The sequence below is a fragment of the Cervus elaphus genome, chromosome 21, assembly GCF_910594005.1.
Source record: "Cervus elaphus chromosome 21, mCerEla1.1, whole genome shotgun sequence".
Classification (NCBI taxonomy): Eukaryota; Metazoa; Chordata; class Mammalia; order Artiodactyla; family Cervidae; genus Cervus; species Cervus elaphus.
Genome location: NC_057835.1, coordinates 58,129,229 through 58,153,292, shown reverse-complemented (window position 1 = coordinate 58,153,292; position 24,064 = coordinate 58,129,229). Strand labels below are relative to the sequence as shown.

At 41.0% G+C, this 24,064-nt stretch overlaps 1 protein-coding gene across 2 annotated transcripts in view; it reads right to left on the bottom strand.

The window, feature by feature from the left end:
* Positions 1 to 23,988, bottom strand: part of RSPO2 (R-spondin 2) — a 162,051-nt gene extending 138,063 nt beyond the window's left edge. For both annotated transcript variants that reach the window (XM_043879916.1, XM_043879917.1), the window contains exons 1-2: positions 23,583 to 23,988; positions 22,940 to 23,195 (exon numbers count right to left, since the gene is read on the bottom strand). In XM_043879916.1, coding sequence (XP_043735851.1) covers positions 22,940 to 23,033 — 94 coding nt within the window. In that variant the 5' untranslated portion in view covers positions 23,034 to 23,195; positions 23,583 to 23,988. The remainder of the gene's footprint in view (positions 1 to 22,939; positions 23,196 to 23,582) is intronic.
* Positions 23,989 to 24,064: the final 76 nt, after the last annotated feature.

The window sequence follows — 24,064 nt, the reverse complement described above, 5'->3', positions numbered from 1 at the left end:
ACACTGCAAAAGCAGTTTTGGAGGTGGGAGCAAAAATCAGGACTTCAGATTTTGCCCAGTTTAGATTTGGGTTGAAGGGCTCCATCAGCAGGAAAAAAAAAAAAAAACCTGCAAAGAAACTTAAGTTTTCTTTTGAAGTGGCTTCTTTCACTGGACAGAAAGTATGAGTACTAAGAGATGTCAAAAGATTTAAAAGAAATTTTTAAAATACTTAACTAGCTGTTGCCTGAAAACCTTGTCAATATAGATAGCAATGAACAGAGAAAACACATGAATGTTTCAAGACTGGTACAGAAGAGTCCTGGTCTCATCAGGACTTGTTTTTAATATGTTAAATAATATCTTTTTAAATTTTGCTTTTATTTTCAAGATTTTTTTTATGTGGACCATGTTTAAAGTCTTTATGGAATTTGTTATAGTATTGCTTCTGTTTTCTGTGTTGTTTTTTGGGCCATGAGGCATGTGTGATCTTAACTCCCTGACCAGGGTCAAACCTGTACCCCTTGCATTGGAAAAGCAACGGCTTAACCACTGGACAACCGCCCCCTCACACCCTGCCCCAGGGCTTGCGAAGTCCCTTATTAGGACTTTTGAGAGGACAAGTGGAACAGCTAAACTAAGTAAATTTGAGTATTATCCCAGTAAATGAAGACAGACAGGGAGTTAAGTCTTAATAGAGAGTTAAGTCTTTAGAGACAAAAAGTGGAAGAACATTCACGAACTCAAATTCAGTCTTTGAACACAAAGCCCAGAAAGATTCAAGGACTATAGGCATGGTGAGAGCTGACATCACACCAGAGTGAACTCTAACCCAGGACTCCTGACTCTTACGCTCGTGGTTTCCTACTAAACTATCTCCAAAGAATTCAAATCACATGCACATCAGCAAGCTCTGGAAACCTATGGTTAGCACAGTGCTTATATCCAACAGCCCTGCATGTATACTTACAGAGGGTAGATCTTATGCTAAGTGCTCTTATCACAAAATAATAACAATAGAGATGGGAGGGAACTTTGGGAGATGATGTGTATCTTTATGGCCTTGATGGTTTCACAACATACTTGTTCCCAAGTACAACTTCTCACATGTCAATTATGTCTCAACAAAAAGCTTTTTTTTAAATTACATACACACCCAAGGTTAAGTCAGTCAATTAAATCTTTTTTCTTTAAGTATTTTCCTTGGGCATTTCCATCCTAGTTTTTTGGTAACCTTTATCAAACTAAAGAAATGTACATAAAATAAAAAACATGTTAAAAAATTTTTAATGTACATATTAAAATGTACATGCTTATGTATAACTTTTAAAAAGTAAAAGTTCTGTCAATATAAAGAAGGAAAATTTTAGCTTTTTCAGCTGGGGAAGTATTTTAAATGTGACTCATTTTCAAATTGAAAAAACTATTTATATAAACTGGATCAAGCAGGAACGAGATCATACAGAAAGCCAGCAAATAAACCACATGCTGACTTAGGGTTCTAGATTAAGGAGTTTCTCTGAACTCATTATGTTTTGAAAGGTGACCTTTGACTTAGCTCACAATTGGTATCTCTAAGCCATGTACATTTTCTGTTCTTCACCAAAATCTGTCAGTTTAAAAGAAAAAGCTCCTTCCTTTGAGAAATTTAAACTTATCTATGATTTTGAACAAACTTCCAACAGGAATGTACTCCTTGAAAATTCATTAGAATGAATTTTTATTATTTTATTTTTTGGTCATAGCTAGACAAATGGTATTTTATTTATTCTTTCTTAGTATCTAGAATGAGTTTTTAAAAGACATCATTTCAGTGAGTTTTTCAAAACCATGAATGGAGAATTTGTTAGAGACGTAGGAGGGGAGCAAATATGAGCAAAGACACGCTGAGGAAGCAAGGAGGAAACGCAACCAGCAGCAGCAAGGGGTCATTGCTTAGTGCCAGGCTCTTCTCCAAGGCTCGGCATGGACCCTCTAATTCTTACAACAAAATCATCAGCGAGGTAACTACTATTTCCTCCTCTTTACAAACAGCAATACTGAGGTAGAGAGACATGAAATACTATGATTGATGTTACAAGGTAATTAAGAAATGGAAGAACTGCAGATGCAAAAATTTGGACCAAAGGAAGAATAGAAAAAATGAATTTTATTGTTGAAAAGATTCTGGGGACTATTTAGTCTAAATCTTGTATGTTAAATAGGCAGGATGTCTGGTCAAAAGGTAAATTGAAGGTCTGTCTCTTACACACAGAGAGAGTTTGTGGCAGAGCTAGTGAAGAGTTACTTGTCAGGGCTAATTCAGGTAGGGCAGACAGCCCTTCACAGCCATTCCCACCAGAGTGTGACTTACCAGTGACTTTAGAATGAAAGTAAGAATAAAGGCCTCAGATTTTGTATAGCCTAGTCTTAATTAGGGGCTTCCCCAGTGGCTCAGCAGTAAAGGATTTGCCTGCAATGCAGACAGATTCAATCCCTGGGTTGGGAAGATCCCCTGGAGAAGGAAATGGCAACCCACTCCAGTATTCTTGCCTGGAGAATCCCATAGACCAAGAAGCCTGGCAGACTATAGTCCATGACGTCACAAGAGTCAGGCATGACTTCTTAGCAATGAAACAATGGTCTTAACTCTGGTATAGAGCCTTATAGCAGAATCTTCTAACAGATCACAAATCCTGAGCCATCTACTGCCATTGGTTTATGCTGTTCTCGGGGGCTCACAGGGTGGGCTTCTCGGCGGAAAGGTGTCCACAGCAAGTGGTACAAAACTCCTCCTATCCCCACTGCCTGCCTGGAAACTTCATTAGCAGCGATCATCACTCTCCTCTTCCCTGTCCTCCTTCACATCCACAATCTCAAGACTTCCCAGAAAATAAAAACACATTCTCTTCTTAAAAGGGTTTAAAGAAACCCTTAATCTTGACCAAAAGTCCTTCCCATTATCAACAGTACAGTGCAACACAATGCCTTTTCCCTAGAACCTATAGACATTTCTGCAAGGAATGCCACCAGATCCTAACCCTAAACTGATGTTTATGTCCCAAGGCAAGCAAAATAATCTACTGAACCTTTAACATCAAGGAATTTCCCTGCATCAGTAATAAAAGCAGACATTCCTTCTCTGTTGCATTAAATTCTCAAAAGTTCAAATATATATTGGGCATGAAAAGTCAAAGTGTTAGCTGCTCAGTCATGCCTGACTCTCTGTGACCCCATGGACTGTATCCTGCCAGGCTTCTCTGTCCATGGGATTTTCCAGGCACGAATATTGGAGTGCCTAGTCAATCCCTTCTCCAGGGATCATCCTTACCCATGGATCAAACCCAGGTCTCCTTCATTGCAGGCAGATTCTTTACCATCTGAGCCATCAGGTATAATCAGTAAGAAATAAAGACAAGAAATTTTCAATATTTTCCAGTTATATTAAATGAAATTATATAAAAATTACATAAATTATGTAGTACATAAAAATTATATGTTATGTAAAAATGATTAGATATAGTAAGCTGTTATTAAATTTTATACTTTTTATGTGAACTCATTGTGCTGTACATGTAAGTTTCCAAAAACCCTATGACTAAGAAATATAAGGACCACTTTATAAATAGTGAATCTTATGTTTAAGAGTCCATGAGATCTTTTCCTAGAGCATCATCCATTCCTTCCCCTGTGAACCCAGATGTTTCCTATCTGTATTCTTTCAGCATTCTGTCCTGAATTTCTTGTATACGGCTATTGATAGCCTGCATTTATTTGTTCAAAAGACATTTCTTCAATACAGCCTAAGCACTGTACTGGCTACTACTGATACAACATGAACAAAGTCACCACAATTTGGAGCGTATGCTTCAAAAGCTCTGGTGTGAGTAAAGGAGCGCACATCAGTTAAGGCAAGAAATGCTAGCCGCCCCTCTTTTTTTGTTTTTTTTTTTCCAGCTTAAAGTATAATTGACAAATTTGTAATATAAAGTATACAATGTGATGATATATGTATACAGTGTGAAAGGATTCCCCCAATCAAGTTAATTAACACATATAATTTACACATCTCACATTTACTTTTTTTTTTTTTTTTTGGTGAGACTATTTAAATTCTAAATCTCAGTAAAAGAGTACTGTGTTACCAACCATAGTCACATTACACATTATGCCCTTAGAACATCTTCATCTTTTTTTTCATATTTAGTTCTTTTTAAAAAATTTTTGACAATGCTGTGTTGGCTTCTGCAGTATAACTTAAATCATCCATAATTAGGCAGATATCCCTTCCCCATCCCCTCCCCATCCCAGCCCTCTAGGTCTGATTCATCTTGTAGCCCAAAGTTTGAACCCTTTACCAACCTCTCCTTATCTCCCCCACCCCTCAGCCCCTGGCATCCACTTTTGTACTGTTTCTATGAACCTGACGTTCTCTTCTTTTGATTCCACATGTAACTGCTACCAGGCAGTCTTCGTCTCTGGCTGATTATTTCACTTAGCATAATACCCTCCAGATCCAACCACGTTGTGTCAAACGTCAGAGTCTCGTGGCTTTAACACAAAAGGAGTTTGTTTCTTGCTGACACGGGGTCGGGTGCAGGTGTGCAGTAGAGACACTGCCAGGGGGTCACTCAAGGACCTAAGCTCCATGCACCTGGTGGTCCTGCCATCCCCTGGGGCTCAGAGAAGGGGGCTGTGTCCTCTGCACCAAGCTGGCCAACTCGAGATGAAAGAGAGCCCCTCCGGCAGGAGGCTTGTGGGACAAGTACAGACGCAGGAAGAATATCCCTTCTGCTCATTTTCCAGGACAAACTGAGGCCTCGGCCACACCCAACTCCAAAGGAGGCTGGAAAACAGTCTAGCTACTAAGGCCCAAGAGGCAAAAGAAACAGAAATGATGAATGTGGAGTGTTCGTTGCCACAGGAGCAAAGAAAATTCTACTGTGTTTAAGAAATAAATAGCTGATATCAGAGTAGGGCTGGGACTCGGGTGAGGTGAGTGAGGCTCTGACAGAGGAGATGCTGAGAGTCGCTCTCTCTCAGGCTCGGGCGAGTACACTCTTTACATCTATGTTGTGGACGCCCCTCTTGCCTCCCTGTATCCTGGCCCTGATGGCTTAACTGCAGAAAACAGAGCTAGAGAACTGCGCTGCTTTAGAAGATTACTGGACAGGAATTTGTCATGAAGAAGATGAGAAAAGAACTTGTTCGAGTACGCAGCAAATGCAAGGTCCTGAGTCAGGAACCAGTTGACGGTGTCTGAGAAACAGGAAGAGTCTGACAGGACCAAGCTAACAAACGGAGAGCTGGAGAAATGAAACGTGACCAGGTCACACATAGACTTTCAGGCTGAGTCAAGAGTTTGGGCTTTATTTCAAACACAACAGAAAAATGCACGGAAGCATTTCTATGGCAGAATCAGACGCTCTGACTTTTGTTTTACAAGCAAGTACTCTGATGGCCTGTGGAGAATGGATCACTGGGAGAGGAACTGGAAGGATACCCATGTGGTTCAGGAGAGATGGTGATAGCAAGTGACGTAACAAGAGAGAGGGTCTAACAAGCAACAAAAGACATAGAAGGAGAATTCAAATATACTGGAGAGGGGGAAAGAAATCATAAGTATTGCTGAGAAAAAAAAAAGTTTATACAACTAAGTGGATATTAATGTTATATGAAGCCAAGGGGAATGAGAGAAAACATGTTGTCTATTTTAAACAGTGAGCTTCTTGAGAGTAAGGGAGATATTTCTTCCTATTCTCAGTTGGAGGAGTAATCCAACAAGATTTTTTTAAATTATTTTTTAATTGAGGGATAATTGCTTTACAGTATTGCCAACAAGATGATTTTTTAAAAATAGAATATCAGAGGCTCAAGGTGGATGCACACCATCCCCCGTCTGCAGAATAAGAATCAGTACCATATCCTGGAGAACAACTGGCAATAAGATCACAAGCTTTACCTTCCGTCTTGTGGTTAAGGGCATGGCTAAATCAAAATGCCTAGACTGATGCCAGCTCTATCAGTGAGTGCTGTAACTTTGGGCAAATATTTACTCCCCTGTGCCTCCAACCTTTCCTTTGTAAAATGGAGAGAAAAATAGAGCCTACCCCACAAGGTCATTTGAAGATTAAATAAGATAACATGTAGCACGAAGATCTGTGACTGGCAAGTAGTAAGTGCTCAATAAATATAATACTAAAGAATTGTTGTATCTCGTTCTGTGAATGATTCCTAAGGAAAAAAGATGCGGAAAAAGATGTACAAGGATGTTCACAGTAGCATTACTAACACAGAAAACTTTACATTAAGCTGTTTAACTGTCTACTTATAAGGAAATGTATTTTGAAATGTCATGATGGAATAGCATTGAAACATGTATATTACCATATGTAAAACAGATGACCAGTGAAAGTTCAATGTGTGAATCAGGGCACCCAAAGCCGATTCTCTGGGACAACCCAGAGGGATGGGTGGGGAGGAAGGTGGGAGGCGAGTTCAGGATGGGGGACACATGTACACCTGTGGCTGGTTCATGTCAATGTAAGGCAAAACCACCATAATATTGTAATTACCCTCCAGTTAAAATAATTTAAAAATAAATAAAATGTCATTATGAACGATGACTTATGAAGTAAACATTATATCATTAAAATAATTATGACTGTGTACTTGATGATGTATTAAATTTGAAAACCTTTTATTTACGTACAAGGTGAGGAAATATCTGGAAGGAGAAAAATCAAAATGTTAACAGTGATTACTGCTAAGTGGAAAGATGACTGGTAGCTTTGTTCTCCTTATTGTTTTATTCTCTATTTTCCATATTTCCATCAATAAATTAATGTTAGAATTATATCCATAATAAACTCTGCAGCTAGTGGTTTTTAAATGAATGACTTTCATGAACATAGTATAAAGTCTTTACCACTTGCTCCCAAGACAAAACACTTAAATATCTCAACAAGATGGGGATTTAGTACCAAAATAAATTGCAAATCTAAATGAAGAAAATGGGACATGAACTACTAGCCCTAATTAGTGGATATAGCTCATTTGTTCCTACTTTACACAGATTGAAGTGAGGTACCTTGCCAGTTCTGTTTCCCTGTCTTGCACTATAACCGATTTCTTTAGCTCACAATACTTTCTGCTCTCCTAACACTGTGAAGGCACTTTACTTCTAAGAAAACCGCATACCTACCAAGTTGTTTTGCAAGCCACGCTCTAAATGTGTTTACATTTATATTCAAAAAAAACTTTTTAGCATGCTCTTATCTACTCTTCCCAATAGACATTTGTGGGAGTAAATCTTCAATTTTCAATTATGAAATGTAGATATTATAGTATTTTTCAACAGGTAATACAAAAATGATACCAATAGTAACTTAATTAGTAGCAACAACCTAGGTTTTTAAATGGCTAAAGGAAAGATTTCTGTAATCAGCAAGAACTAGCCGCAGCTAATAAGTAGAAGGAATTGTTTTCCTACAACTTTTACTGCCACTTAAGTGCTGAAGACAATCTCTAGGTCCTTCCTTCACATACCTTCAAGTTAAAGACTGCACAGCTAAACCTCAGCCGCCGAGCGGCGTGGGGCGCCCATTCTAAGGCATGCAGCCATTCAGGTCAACCTTTGAGGAAACTTTAATCCTTCTCAGGTGACATTACTTCTATTCTACAATATCCAGTTGATCTCCTCAAATACTTTCCTTCCTCCCCTCCCTAAGCCTTCCAGCAAGTGTTTAAGTAGCACAAAGTACTGTTTTTCTACCCAATGAGCGTCAGATTACACGAGGCTGACTACTGTATGTTCACTCAGTACCTTCTCTGAAAGCTGTTAACAGAGAACATTATCAGGAGATGTCTAATCGAATTCAGGTTTTCAGAAGGCTTGCATTTCATTTCTGTTAGCAGAAGCCAAAAAAGAGGTGCTTTTTTTTTTTTCTTTTGATGTCATCCAGCACTAATGTTTCAGTAAGCAGAAACTACTGGAAGACTTCACCTCCCCCATCTGACAGGCCACGGCTAGAAAAAAATCAAAGCTGACCCACTGGCCAGCCAAACATGTATCAACTCCTTACTTCGAACATTACTCTGCAATTAAAGAGGAAGAATTAAGTACTGTCTGCTCTAAGAACTCTCATAGTTAACAAAATAACTATGGTTGAAAAGGAACAGTTCTTTTTTATTGAATTTCACGTAATAATTGTGGAAGGAATAAAGTTAGAAAACAAACAAAAAAGCTATTTTACAACCCCTAAAGTAATTGATGATTCAGACAAAGATCAATGGGAGAAACTATTACATGAAAAGTTAATAGGAACCTCAGTATGGAAGAATCAGGCTGTTACCACATGAACCTGCTGGCTAACCTTAGCATCACTAAGAATGGGATGTGTGTGCTTCCTGACACATTATAATATGAAGTCCACAGCAGCAGCTGCAAGCATTCTAGTCAAAAGAGTTGAGCCTGACTGTAATTAAACCTTCAGGGAGAGCTTCTAGATTACAAAAACATGGCAGATAGAGGATGTCAAATTATCCCCACAAGGGAGCGAAAGGAAAAATCCGAAATGTCAGACATTCTGTAGAAAACAGATCTGATCTTTTCAATAAGTCAGTGATATGGAAAACTGAGTGGGAAGAAAGTACTGCTCTAGAATCAAAGGAACTTGAGGAACATACCAAGTCCAGGGAGTGGGTGTTCTGTCAGTGCTGATTCATGCAGATCAGCTGTATAAGACATTGTTGAGGCAACTGCTGAAGCTTGATGACATATTGATTATGAGGTGTTACCAAAGAGTAAGAAATTTAGTCAAGTATGTTAATAACATCATGGTTTGCTAAGAAAATGTTCTTATTTGTAAGAAATGCAATCAGAAATAAGGTAAAATGGTGTAGTAGCTAAGATTTGCTTTATAACATAGAGCAATAAAAACTTAAGGATATACAGAATAGATGAAACCAGTGTGATGAAATCTCAATATTTGTTCAATCTGGGTGACAAGCAGTCATTATGCCACCCTCTCTGCTTTTGCATATGTTTAAAACTTACCACATTCAAAACATGAGAACATTTAAGTATGTCCTTCCTAGCCCTTTATATAGAGCACACAGTTGTGAACAGACCCAGCTCCCATGTGTGTGCTCAGTCATGTCCCACTCTGCAGCTCCATGGACTGTAACTTACCAGGCTCCTCTGTCCATGGGATTTCTCAGGCAAGAATACTGGAGTGATTGCCACTTCCTGTTTCAGGGGATCTTCCCGACCCAGAGACTGAACCCTCATCTCTTGTGTCTCCTGCATTGGCAGGCAAATTCTTTATCACTAGCACCACCTGGGAAGCTCCCAGGTAGTGCCAATATCAGATACTACTCAAAATCAGAGGGAACTAATTTAAGATACCTCTAACACCAGAAGCACGTTGACCATGTTGATATTTCAGTAATTAAAAACATAACTTCATAAAGGAGACTAACAGCTCCTGGAGTTCTGTAAACTTCAAAAAGAAGGCAGTTGAAGAGAATTCTCAGGGTTTTTTTTTTTGCTTCCCTGGTGGCTCAGAGGGAAAAGCATCTGTGTGCAATGCAGGAGACCTGGGTTTGATCCCTGTGTCAGGAAGATCCCCTGGAGAAGGAAATGGCAAGCCACTCCAGTGTTCTTGCCTGGAGAATCCCATGGACGGAGGAGCCTGGTAGGCTACAGTCCATGGGGTCACAAAGAGTCAGACACGACTGAGCGACTTCACTTTCACTTTCCTTCTCAGTTTTAGCTAAACAAAAAGTCAATTTGATTCATGTATTTATTTGAAAATGTAAATCAACACATTCAGATGGATTCATGCAATTTCATGGAATTTTAGCAGCAAAAAGGAATTTGCAGGTCCTATTTCAAAACCTATACACTTATAAACTATGTCTAAAGCATCCCCACACCCAAGGCCACTTTGTGCACAAGTCCAGAGGTGTCATTAATATCATGCTTTATAGGTAGTACACAGTCTACATACAGTGGTCTAAACTCTAGTTATTAATATTATACTTCTATTGCCAATATTTATCTTTTAATACTATTGTTATGGTATAATTAATAATAATACTTATTTCAGAGTTTTGAAAATGAGGATTTAAAGAACCTAAAAGGTCTGACACAGTTTAGGACCTATTGGTTGAGTGGTACTCTCCGAAATATATGCTGAAGTCATATACCTCAGTACCGATGAATGTGAGTTTATTTTGAAATATTATCTTTGCAGCTGTAATTAAGAGAATATGGGGTATCCTCCAACATAAATGGTATTGTTGTAAGAAGAGATGAGAAACCAAACACAAAGGGATGACAGCCTTGTGAAGATGAAGGAAGAGATTGAAGTCAGGCTGCCGCAGACTAAGGAATATCTAAGACTCCCAGAAGCTAGAAGAGGCAAGGAAGGCGTCCTCCCCTATAGTCTCAAAGTGGGCATAGACCTGCTGACACCTTAATACCGTGCTTCTAGCTTCTAGAGCTGTAAGAAAATCAATTTTTGCTTTTTACGTTACCTAGTTTGTGGTACTTTGCTACAGGAGCCCTAGGAAATCGATGCAGTATTATAATGTGTGCTGCCAATTCTGAAAGTAGTGGCATCTAGAGAAGGACACTGGTGTGGGCTGAGGACCTTCAATTACCTCATTCTTTAGTCTGGGTGAACATTTCTCTTAATGCAACCAACTCGTTTTTGCAACTATATCATTACTATATCCCATTGTCACCTCAGGATGAGTCAAAAATAAATGATAACCCCGTCTCTCCAACATCTCATCCAACAAACCATAGTTGGTTTCTTCAACTTAAGATCTAAACTCTGTATTTTTCCTGTTAAGATTTCATTCAGGGACTCCCTTGGTGGTCCAGTGGCTAAGACTCTGCTCTCAAGGCAGGGGGCCCAGATTCAATCTCCTGCTCAGGGAACTCGATCCCACCTGCTGAACCTAAGTTGAGGTCCTGCATGCCACAACTAAAAACTGAAGATCTCAAGTACCACAACTGAGACCTGATGCAGCCAAATTAACGAATTAAAAAAAAAAAAGATTTTATTCATAAGTTCTTCCTGCTATTATTCCCAGCCATTAGGATCTTTTTGTAACCAACCAACATTTAATGTCCTCTTCAACTTCATATTATGCAAAACTGTGGTTGGCATGCCATCTGTATTCAACCAAATCATTATGAAAATATTGTTCCAAAAAAGACTGAAGAGAGGTCCTTTATTGTACCAGAGTGTGTATCAATCCATTACTCACCACTCTGTCAAATGTAATTCAAGTAAGTAACATAACCTTAATATTGCATAATATGCATGCATTTCTGTGTTCCAAAAGAATTTTTAAGCCTGTTATGCTTTCATAAGTGCCAAGTAATATGATTAATGAATTTTTTGTCAAATGCTTCTTTATCTTCCAGTCTAGTCACCCCATTAAAGAAAGCAAAGTATTTGTATGGCATAACCCATGCTGGTTATAACTGCATTGAAATCTGACTTTCTTACAATGAAATGTTCTCAAAACTGACATCATGGTCATGTATGAATTGAGAAATATCTTTTGCTTTTTGAGAATTCAGATTAAACTTCAATGTGTACGATACTTATCACTGAAACTTAGAATAGTAACTCAGAGGCATGATATGCAGAATCTAAAGAATTTTGTTTAGTATCCTCTATTTAGGAAGGACACAGTTAGGTCTTACAATAATTTGAGTCCAAATAATTGCCAGCACGAATTTCTATTTACACACCTCTTGGACGTCAGATGCATTCCAAGTGTGCTCATCATGGCTCTTACAGTGCGAGTGGCCCTCCAACCTTTCTCCACACTCAGTACAGCCACTGCTTTTGCGACACTCTCAAGAGAGATGCTCTACTGTTGGAGAGGGGCAATTTCCAATGATTCAGGGCATCAAGAAGGGGTCTTTTACATGAATGGATAGTTTCTTAAATATAAGCCATACTCTTCCTCCCTGTGAGCCTCCTTCATTTTGCCTGAATCCTAAAAGAACAAATCAGATCCTTTTATTTAAATTACATTTGACAGAGTGGTAATGGAGTGAAACACATTTTGCAGGAAGGCTCTGGTATAGCCTCCACAAGACACGCTTTAAGTCTTGGAAAGGACTGATCCTATTTCTGCCCTTTCCTCCTCTCTCTAGGTCCAGGCTCTCCCATTTCTTCAAAACGCCCTCAGAATTCAACAACAACAACAAAAGATAACGACTCCAAGCTTGCCAAAACCTTTAGAACAGTTATTATTCACGTTGAGTCACTTTTGAGTCAAAATCATGTTGAGATCACTCACAGCAGCTGCGAAGAACTAGTTACTTTCACTTCTCCCATAAGAACAATTAAACTGCACAAAATTCATAACTTTGAACAATTTTCAAGGGACAATTGCTAAGCCCTAGATCAATTTTCAGGATAGTATTATTTAAAGAGGGGACAGAGAAATCTTTCATAATTGACAGATTCGGTCAAGAATCACATCAGTCACTACATGACTTACTGACCACTGGGAGTGGTGTGAATAGCTGCCCACGCTCCGCAGCCAAACTAACCTCAACCCACTAATCACGCTTCTGGGAACCACCGCTGTCCACTATCAAACAACATTTGGTTTTTCAAATTAGTCTCCTAGCCCTCTCCTAGCCCTAACAATTCCCTGGACTGCCAGGGAATTTCAAAAGCTAGCTTTTGACTGCAAGAAAAAGGCATCAGAATACAAAATGGAAGGTGATCAACCACAAGGGGACAGAATTAAGTTCTCTATCAGACTTTATTACATGAAGGGGAAAGAGAACCTAAAAAAAAATTAAACTTTGGATTTTCAAGATAAGATCGGACAATTTTTACCATTTTCAAAGGGTTACAATGTGAGAGATCTGTTGAATGAAATGGGTATCTACATAAAGATTACAGAATTTGACAGACAAATGGGAAGTATTAACTTGAAGTTGTTTGGTCAACTCCAGATTTTACCAACTGCTTACACTTTTAGGCATGTAGTTTATGGAAAACCTTTTTAAAAAAGAAAAATTAATGTTTTCCAAAGTGACTACAGAAGCTGTAATGCACTTCCAGGTTAACACAATCTCTAGGCTTAATATCTGCCTCACAGTTATTAAAATTGTGAGGTTGGTTAAGTTTGCCTTTTGGTGAGAAGGTCTTGTCAAAAGGAGTCTAGGGACCAAAACCAGACATTTCAATAAAACTGAAAGCTCTCTTTATGATTCTTTTTCCCTTCCTCTCCATGAGGAAGTCAAACTATTCACAATATCGGTCTTGCTGGAAATTGTAGAACAGGTTTGCCACCTGAACCTACTGGACAGAGCAAGACAAGCACAAAACCTACAGAACTTCCTAGAACAAAGCATGAGGAAAAGAATGCAAAGTGCGCCCTCTATCGGTCTGTTTTAAAAGCTGGTGGCTGGTTGGATCGCTGAAGCCGCCGATAGGTGAGAGACTAAGGCCGTCAGAGTAGGAAAATTCTAAGTGTGGCGACCCAGCAGCAAAAATCTAGTTAGTTGAAGCACGCTTGGTCAGAAGTGAAGAGTGCTCTGCCTGGCTCTGACCGGTCTGTGAACTGGCAGCGTGATATAGACAAATCCCATCAATGCCAGCACTGCACACCGTCAGCTGGAAAATTGCAACACTAATTTCTAAAACTTTATGTTACTGTTTAGTTAACGAGATAAAAATTAGACCATACGAGAAGTTTTAACAGAGCCCCTTATTTTGTTTATTTTGTACTTTTATAAACTTTTTCGGGAATAGAGACAATATAACAACTATTGCTTTTGAGAAAGGGATTATTAGCCAAGTAATTACTTACTGAAATAAGTCTTGAGGTAGTGTTCCCAATGTGTCCTCATATCATGAAGTACACACATGGCAAATGGCTGGAAACCCACACACTGAAAATAAACTTTTAGGAAACAAATGTCTATGTCAATTTTAAGCAGCCAACTGGCATCATGCTCATTTATATGGTCCACCTTCTATTTCTTTAACCAATGCTTCTTAACTTCTTTAAGGAAAGATAAACCATGGCCACTTTAAGACTGCAGTGAAAACTCTAGAATCTCTACACTCAAAAAAGAAAGAAAGAAAATACTTTGATTCTAATTTCAGGAGAATCACAAAATCCCTGGCCGCATCTCCGGACCCCAAGTTAAGAAGCTATTTTCAAAAGAAATGTGCAGAGCCAGTTGTTTTATAAGTGCTTTTAGTATCTTTCAGCAGGTGATGAAAAAAGTCAAATGGCTTTAGGTAAACTGTAAAGGTTTTCCCCAAAATGACTAGATAAGGTGAAGAACTACCTATAATTATAGTTTCTTGATATTTTAAGAGTAAAAATAATACTTACTAGCTTTTCTCTAACCTTGATTGGCTATTCTGATCATATGATGGTTTCATGATATAAATGTGTATGTGTAAATATACATATACATACACACACACACACCCCTACAACACACATATTGATATACAAGTACTTATTGTGTACAAGCACATATTGTGTACAAGCACACCCTCAGAGACACACACATAATTGTTCTGGCTACTGGAGTACCCGAAATTAAAGTTCCTGTAATTCATATTCAAGAATGATGATTTAAAAAATTAGCAACACAAGCATGCAAGCTTTTACCAGATCACACTCCGATCTTCAGTCAGTTCAGTTGCTCAGTCGTGTACAACTCTGTGACCCCATGGACTGCAGCACACCAGGCCTCCCTGTCCTTCACTATCTCCCAGAGCTTGCTCAAACTCATGTCCATTGAATCAGTGATGCCATCCAACCATCTCATCCTCTGTTGTCCCCTTCTCCTCCTGCTTTCAATCTTTCCCAGCATCAGGGTCTTTTACGGTCCTAAAACTCAGTTATTAGCCTTAAGCTCCTTAACCAGTTATGTTAGTAGTATTATTGAGTTGCAGCAAGTTCCGAAGCTCAGTGAAACTCTGGGTCCAAAGGACATTTGAATGACTTCAAAGGTGATTCCTTCTTTTAAAATGAACGCTTATGTTAAAAGTGTACTTTGTTCAGGAAAAGTCAGTGAGTTCAGGAGGGCTGGATTCTAGTTCTAGCTCTCTTCCACTTAACTGTTAGTTTTTTTTAATAACACACATTTCAGTAAGCACCTCAGCTTCTTCATTAGTTAAGCCAGTCTCACTTCCTTCAAAGGGCAGCAAAATGTCTGATCTCCTGGTAGGCACTGGACGAAAACTATGTAGTCTATCCACATCTACACCAAACTTGTTGTAATACACACACACACATCTCTGTCTCTCACAGGGTTAGTCTACATAGCTATATTATTCTAAAGTCATAAATAGAAGATTGAATGTCTGCCTGCACTAATTTATGTTATTAATATGATTGCCTTTTAAGAAGATAAAAACTACTTTCTTTTTGGTCTAAATAAGTATTCATATAGACAAAGAGTTTGGAACTGAAAACCCCTTTTGGCCCTTTCTTTAGAAGTGCTTTTATTTTATTTTTCATTTTTTTGGTTTTTTTTGTTTGTTTGTTTTTCTAGAAGTATTTTTAGATACAGGTTACTCCCAGTTTCCCCTCCCCTGCCCCAACTCATCCTCTATCATTCAAATAATAAACAGGTATAGGAAAACACACAAGGGCACTAGTGTATTCTGTGAAATGCTGAAGACTGTCAGAGACTTCAGAATAAGGCTAGGCTGGGGATGCTTTTATATGTCAGCATTGCTTGTCTTTAAACTCTAAAGAAGAATAGTAAATAATGAAATTGTATCTATTATCTAATTATTCATTCAAACTTCAGCTATGTGCAAAGAACTTTGAATTTAAAAGAAAAACATTTCTAATGCTGTTTGCAGCAATGTGGATGGAACTAGAGATTGTCATACTGAGTGAAAAAAAGTCAGACAGAGGAGCAGATAAATTGTATGAAATCCCTCATACATGGAATCTAAGAAGACATGACACAAATAAACTTATAAAACAAAAAAAGAGATTCACAGACTTAGAGAACGAACTTACAGTTTCTGGGGGAAAGGGACAGGTAGGGAGTCTGGGATGGACATGTACACACTGCTATACTTTAAATGGATAACCAACAAGGACCTACTGTAAAACATAGGTAACTCTGCTCAATGTCATGTGGCAACCTGGATGGTGTGGGCTTGGGGAGAATGGACACGTATATACGTATATACGTAAGGCTGAGTCCCTTCATTGTTCACCTGAAACTATCACAACATTGTTAACCGGCTATACCCAATACAAAATAAAAAGTTGAAAGCTGGGGGAAAAAAAAGAAAAGAAAAACATTTCTCATTAAGTCACTAGCATTATTTTAAGAGCAAACAACAAAAGCTCAATGACTTTTTTGTTCAGGCACAACTTGTGGAGGAAGCACTCTATCTGGCCTGGTTTAAGGACTATTAAGGTGAATGTGCCCAAGTTCTGCCCTACAGGCGCTTAATATATAGTAAAGATGACACATATGGCAAAGTAACCAGAATAAAGGTAAAATGAGAGTCCTTTAGGAGTAGCATGAAAAGCTAAGCAAGCTTTTAGGGAAAACTCCAGGAAGGCTTCACAGAGGCAGTGACATTTTATTTAGCTGGGCACCACCGCATGCACAACACGAAAGCATGAAAACACGATGGTATGGCTGAAAACGAAATAATTCAGTATAGCTGGAGCGTGCAGGGCTTTCATGGTGGTGGAAGGTTAGAAAAAGGCTGTGGTCAGATGGTGGAGTGCCCTTGAATGTAAAGTGAAAGAAGCTGGAACTTATTCTTAAGTCAATATGGAGATCTGGGAGGTTCGAGGTTTATTAGCAAAGAAGTAACATGCTCAAATTTGTGGATCACATTGAGAAAAATTCAATGTGGAAGCATTGTAAAGGATGGAATGAGGAAGAAGTCGATGATGAAAGATGAGTGAGTGAGGATCTGGACTAGGAAATATCTTTGGGAATGGAAAGTATGGGGTAGACATAAACAACATTTCTAATACCCACTAAGACTGAATGAACCATAATAGAGACAACAGGAAAGTCAAAGACTGTAGTGAGGCTTCCAGCCTTCACACACATGAACAGGAAAAAGGAACACAACTGGAGGAACATATTTGGGAAGAGCATAGAGGAGAGAATGAGTTGTCAAGTTGTGTGCATGGAATGGAGTATCTATCTACACACGAGGGTGCATGAAGTATCTATTCATATGGCAGTAGCTGGAAAATCAGAGAGTAATATAACCTGAAGCTCAAAAAAATGGGGGATAGAGTTGAAGGACTTTACGTGGAAAAAGCAGCTGAGCATACAGGAATGGATAAAATCCTCCAAGGAAAAGAAGAAAAGTAAGGAAATACCAGCCTATTCCGACTCTGAATGAGGAAACCAAAGAAGAAAAATGCACAGAAAATGGGAGGCAAAGCTAAAGCACAGTGTCACTAAGAAAACAAAACAAAACAAAACCTTGGAGAGGAGTGATCATCTTAGTGATGGGAGGAGCGGAACGACATAGGCGGGGTTGGCGTTGAGGTGAGTATTGAGCATGGATGACCACTAAGAAAATCCTTCCCTGAAAACAGAGGGAGAAGCCAGGTTCTGACAGATTGAAGAGTGAGTGAATGAAAGAGGATCGTAAGGCAAGACAAGAGAAGGGTTGAAGTGAAGCAAAAGATTGGAAAGAAATAAGAGAAAGAAGGAAATTTCAAGACAAGAGGGATAGCAGCATGCTTAAAAAGAGGGTGACTCATACAGAAAGGTCCTAGAGGAGAGAACAGGTGAGGGGTGGGCCTTAGAAAGATAAAAACACTGTGTCGTTACCCATTCCCTCGCCTAGTCCTCAACCCCTCTTCTACAGCTTTCCTCTGACCCCTGTCCTGCTCCTGAGAACAAGATGAAAAATGGGAAAGGTGAGTAAAAGTCCTTTTTAGTTACAAAAAGCCAACCATCCATGGTCATACTGTCCCCCCTCCACACACACCTACATATATACACATGTATAAGCATGTAATAGATATGCCTTCCCTATCATATATGGTTATATATTATTTATGTACTTTATTAATTAGTGCCTTCCATATGCATTCCAGCTCAAAATGTGAAAGCTTACAAAAAATATGACATGCAACACTCTTTATCTAATGGTCAATCCTTGATTGTGGCAGATAATGGAAGGGGAGGGGAATGAACATCACATTTTGAAAAAAGAAAATTTTGAGCTTACTATCTCCTTTTAGCAGGGTGGTTCTGCAGTATTATGTCGAGTGATTTGTCTGTCATCTATTTCCTGAACTTGGGAGGTGTAAGAGTGCTTATTTCCGGGGGAGCCGGGGGGTGGGGGTGGGGGGGTTAATGGTTCAGACGGCAGTCAGTTGGGAGAAAAGGAGTAAAAAATGGCCGGGATAATCTATAAACTGGCCAGTTAGTCTCTGAATAAATCAAGAGGTGGCTGTTCATTAAGAAATTAGAAGTGTCATTTCCAACTTGTGATTTCTGCAAACATTGGATTCTACCCAAGCTGAATTTATAAACAGTTAACGAAGCCAGAATTAAGTGGAGGCCTGACGAAATGTCACCTATTCTTAATCACTTCCAAATTTCAGGAGCAGAGTAAGATGTTGGTTGGGACATGACAACTTTCTAACTCTGTGCATTGGTAAGATACTAGCCAGAAAAACTCAGAATTATGTTGAAAGAAAAGCCCATTAACAAAAGAAGAAAAGAAAGAATGTATTTATGCTACAAAGTTAAACATCACACTGAGCTTTTCTGAAACACCCGAACTTAAAAAAGCAAGCATACAAAATGTATTTTGAAGCTTTTAAGAGTAGGTTAATATGTTCCATGTGCCATTTTTATTTTCAAAGAATACTGTGAGAAATAAGCTATCATTAAAAGTACTTGTGAAACTTGTAAATATCTCCACATCTTTTCATTCAATTTTTAAAAATACAAATTAATTCAGCGCTACAAGTTTTAAGAGAAAACATGAGTCTTTTTTTTTTTTAAACAAAAGTTGCCAGAAACATACCACAATATTTGTGATAAACATTTGTTTCATGGAAGAAGCCAAGTCTAATCATAGGAAAATGAGCGGTTATGGAGGGAGAAGCTGAAGCTTCAGTAGGGAAAAGGCTACAGCAGGAAACACTTGTCACACCGCGCCCCCTACCATCAGAAACACAATTACATGTCTGGGAGCCTTGCTGCTTTTAAGAGTTTCATGAACAAGTTTTCATAAATCCCTGGTAAATTTGTGACCGGGCATATGAATAGAACAAAGATATATAAAATGAAATCACTACATACTAAACTCAAGAAATCCTAGGAATACCATAATAAAGTCATGATGTCTATCCACTTTTCAGTAATTCACCCTGAAATGTGACTTACAACCAACCCCCCAAATAAAACAAATTGAATAACCCAGTTTACCATGCAAATAAATCATAAGAGGGCCCAAGACAGAGATTTAGGCTATAGGGGTTAACAGTAGCTAACAATGACTATGTTTTCAAAAGGGACTGGAGAGTGAGAGGGCAAAGGAGTTATGACTGTTACCACGCAGACAAAATACGAGTTGTCAATCAGCTTTCCAAAACATTGGCATGTGTCTCCCCTCTATAAGAAATCCATTCACACTGTTGTGTTTGTGCCTTACTTTCCAATATATTGCTGCCAGGCCCCAGTAGTCACTATCAAATGCATTTCTATTGTCTGGTTTTGTTTTCTAAATAAGCAGACAAAAGACCCGTAGGTGGCTAGTGTTGTTTATGATGGTCTCCCCTTAAGAAGTTTTATCTGATATTCTAATCTCTAATCCTCTGGCCATATTTTGAAATAAAGCATAGAGTTAAATGATATATTTGCTGTCTATTCTAGACTGGATGCAATTGATTTTAACTGACTAAATTATCTGATCTCTGCCAAGAATTTTATTTCATTAAGAAAATGATATTATAGAGCATCTGAGATCATAGAGCAGACTAAACATAATGCCAAAGGAGTTCTGAGAATGCTCCACAGTGAAGGTTTGATTATTTGCAGATGGAATATGAAAAAAAGGAAAAGAATCAGATCCCAGGCATTAGCCTAACCAATCCTGATATCACTGCTGCCGACATCACAGCACAAAGTCAAGAAAATAACTGATCTTCTAAGCCACAGCACCTTTTTTTTACGGTACTCATCACTTTTCTTCCTAGAAAGTAATACTTAACTGCCACCATCCAAAACAAAGGGAAAAGGGGAAATGTTGGTACCACAATAGGCTCCAGCATGTCAAGTGTCACTACTGACAAGATTTGGCTAGTACTCAAGCATTCACCAAGGAACTAATTTAAATCAATCTCCTTTGGGAAAGCCAATTGTTTGGTATGCACAACAATTGGTGTATGATCAATCAGCGGACATGAGATCAATTAAAACCAGCTTAAGCCTGTGAAGAGGGACAATTCACACAACCTGAGTTAGATCTCTATTCATTTCAATACTCTTACAATGCAATCCTTAAGCTTCCCTGCAAAGCAGAAAAGCTACTATCACCCTACACTGTCTAGCCAGCCCTTTAAGTAGTTCCACTTTTAATTAAAAACACAGTACGCCTTTTGTTGGCACAGATAGTGTGGTCACTTTTAAGGACCGAAGTTATTTTAGCCAGCAGCTTGAGGTTTGGGAAGGGACATCTGTTAAGCGAAACACACACACACATACACACTTTGATTTTTTTTTTTTCCTTTACAACCTTACTAGTTTATATGTAGTTTGAAAGCATTTGAATTTTATTAAATTGAAAGGTTTGTCTGCCAAAAGTTACTACAGTGGCAAAAGTTGCACACTTTAGAATTGGGTTTCTAAACGTCAGCACTTGGGGATGTAGCAGTAATTGCCGTGAGATTTTGCTAAAGCAGCTTTGAAACATAGGTTTTGCATGAGATACTTAAGGAGGCATAGGCAGAACTTTGGAGATGGCTCTGCAAATAAAAGCATGCAGTATCGCTTCTGGCCGCAGGGGTGCTGTAAAGCCATGCTCCACCAAAGAGCACCTATGTGTTAAGTTCTACTAAAGCAACAAGCTCGATTCCTCCCCATTCAACCACAATCCAACAAGCAGTGTGGATCAGAAAGACATCGCTGAATTAGCAAGTCATTTAATAAACAAGAATTTGGCAAGGGATTTTAGCTCTTTCTGTGAACATTAGTCTTTTCAATCAAATAGACTACAACCTCTATTTATAAGGAGGAGGGTGGGGGGAACCTCTCCAAACACTTTGACCACAGTGTAATCAAAACTTGCCAGCTCTACCAAGTGATACCTGGAAAGAAAATACTGGGGTGGAGAAAGGAAAGGGGAGGTGAAGGAGATGGAAGGGGACTTTTACAAGACATAACAATATCAAACTTTCACAGCCTCTGGCAAGAAATTCCTCCCTAATGTATTTATTCAGAAAAACTTGTGCAGATAAGCATTTTGGAAATGTCAGAAACGAGAGACCCAGAGTAAGAGAACCCCGGGTTGGAGAAAGGGGTGTCCTTTTTAAGCACAGCTCCATGGTGTCAATTGCAGAGCGGAGACGGGGGGCGGCGGAAATCGCACACGACCAGCTGTCCTGGGCTCTGCCCTCAGGCCGGCCAACCTTCAGCCCTGCGGGTAGGTGAGAACAGCTTAACGACGTCCTAAAAAGCTTTAAAAAAAAATAAGGGCGCAAAAAGCTCTCTCCAAAATCTGGATGCAGGACTGGAGGTTCCATAAAAAGAGTCAGAAACAACCCACATCACAGGTCGAGCGAGACGTTCATATCCCAGAAAAACCCACATCTGTCAACTTCAGGCCAAATTCTAACTGCGCAGAAGTCCAAACTGCTAGACCAAGATGGATAAGCTCTGGGGAGCCGCTGTCCACCTTCCGCGAGGCAGTAGCGCGAGGTGAGCGTGTGTGTTGGCGGTGGGAATGTTGTGGTTTGTGTTTAAATCCTTCAGGAGACTTAACTGTGTTTAGCAGCCCCTAAAATGAAGTTAGATTAGCTGCAGCCGCAGCAGGACTCAAACACGGGCGCACTAATCTTCGGGGAAGCTAGCTCTCTGAAACCGTTCTGGAGGCTTCCACTGGCCTTCCGGCAGCGCACACAGGTGATGGAGAGGGAGGGTCGGCTAAAAAGCCACACGTGAGTGTCACCGAGGCCAGGAACCTCAGAAATAGCTGCTTGTGAGGGAAGTAAACGCAGAGGGCAAAGTCGGGCCTGTCCCCAAAACATCATTCTGCCCGCGAGCGTTCCCCCCAAAACAACCTGCGCACGAATTGCTGCCCAGTGTACCAAGTTCAGTGCTTCCTCCCACCTCGTCTTAGGGTCCAGAGGAAGACAGCATTGCTCTTTTCCTGGAAATGCGGATCCTCCACAGCGACTTGGTACCCCTCCCCAGCCCTCTCGCTCGCGCTTTCTGGCCCACACTCGCACCCAGACACAGCACAGACACACACACCCACACAGTTGTAGGTAGGCCGTGTCGAAAACCATCTGGGGACAGGGTTTGGGGCGCACCACGTGGGTGGCGAAGGTAGAGAAAAATGAGCTGCAGGGGAGATAGTTGAGAGGACTCAGAAGAGAAAAAGACAAAAAAACAACAAGGGGAAAAAGAAAAAAAGGATGCCAGATTAAGAAGAAAAAAAAAAAAATGAGACCTAAAGAGAAGAGTTCAAAAGTAGAAGCTCGACAGCTAACGTGGGTGCGGACCGCACCTCTCAGCCCGGAGCGCCCGCAGGACGCCCGGCTCACCCGGCTCGCCGCGCCTCCTGAGGACAGAAAAGACCGAGCTCTCGGCAGCGCCCCGGGGCCCGGAAAGTGAGGAGCCCAAAGGCCGGGTGGAGGGCACGGCCCTGCCCACCTGAGCCCCGGTGCGAGTGCCGCCGCCCGCGCCCCCGACCCCACGCGGCTCCGGCAGAGCAGAACCCACCTCTCTTACTGCGTCTCCATCGATTGCCTTGGCAGTGGCTGTAATCCATACAGTTCAGGATGATGAGGGCAAAGGAGAAGAGGCGAAACTGCATCTGGGCGGTCGGGCGGGGGAGAGACGCCTCTCACAGTCGGGGAACTGGAGGGCTCATCCGAGGAGCCGGCGCAAACCGCGCTGCTGGGGAAGACGCCGAGGGGGGAGCCTCCACTAGCCAGCGGGGCCGCGCGGGTCAGTTCGGCATCTCTCCGCCTTGAACCTGAGAGACGAAGAGGAGAAGCCGGGTGGAGAGAGGCCCAGGGAGGCAGCTGCCTCCTCACGCGTCCCAATTTAAGAAGGGAAGGGAGGGGGAAAGCGAACCCACTGCCTGGCGCGAGCCGCGGAGCGGCTTAACCCGGAGCGCACAGCTGCAGGCAACCTGGAGAGCAAGGTGATTACAATCAGTGAATTAGCAACCTCTGCGGACCTACAGGCTCCTACCCCGGGGAAGGGACGTTGCGCCGGCGCTTCAGGAAAAGAAAAGAGCTCCACGGCCCCCGAGGGTGCAGGGATAAAGGCGCGCTCTTAGGTCCTTTGGTCCAGCAGGGGGGTACCCAAACGCTGTGCCCGCGGTGGTGGGCGCGGGTCGCCTACCGTGAGCACTTACGTCTCAGGCTGCGCGGCGTGCCTAGGCGCGGCGCTCCATCCCGGGATCGGGAAGCGAGACACCTCGCTAGCACGTGGGCTGGGGAAAAGTTTGCCGAGACCCGCAGGGAGCGCGTGGCAGCTCTGGGTGCGGGCGGCCGCGATGGGTTCGAAGCGCGCGGAGGTTCCTCCGGACTGACCGCGCCTAGCAGGAGCGCGGCTGGGCGGGCGGGTCCGCAGCCTCTGGGATGCTGCGTTCCCGCCCGTGAGTGCGATCCTCCGGCGAGGGGCACGCCCTCTGTCACTCTCTGGATCCGTATCCAATTGTGCAACCGCACAGAGCTTTCTCCACAGCCACTTTTCAGCTAAGGTTTCTCCCTTTCAAGCTGTGGGAGACAGAACGCTCCTGAGAGGGCGAAGGGATGACGAGCGCACTCTCCGATGGAGATGCAGCCGGGCCCAGGCTCGGGATGCTTCTATAAGTAGGTGGTGCTGTGGTCCAAG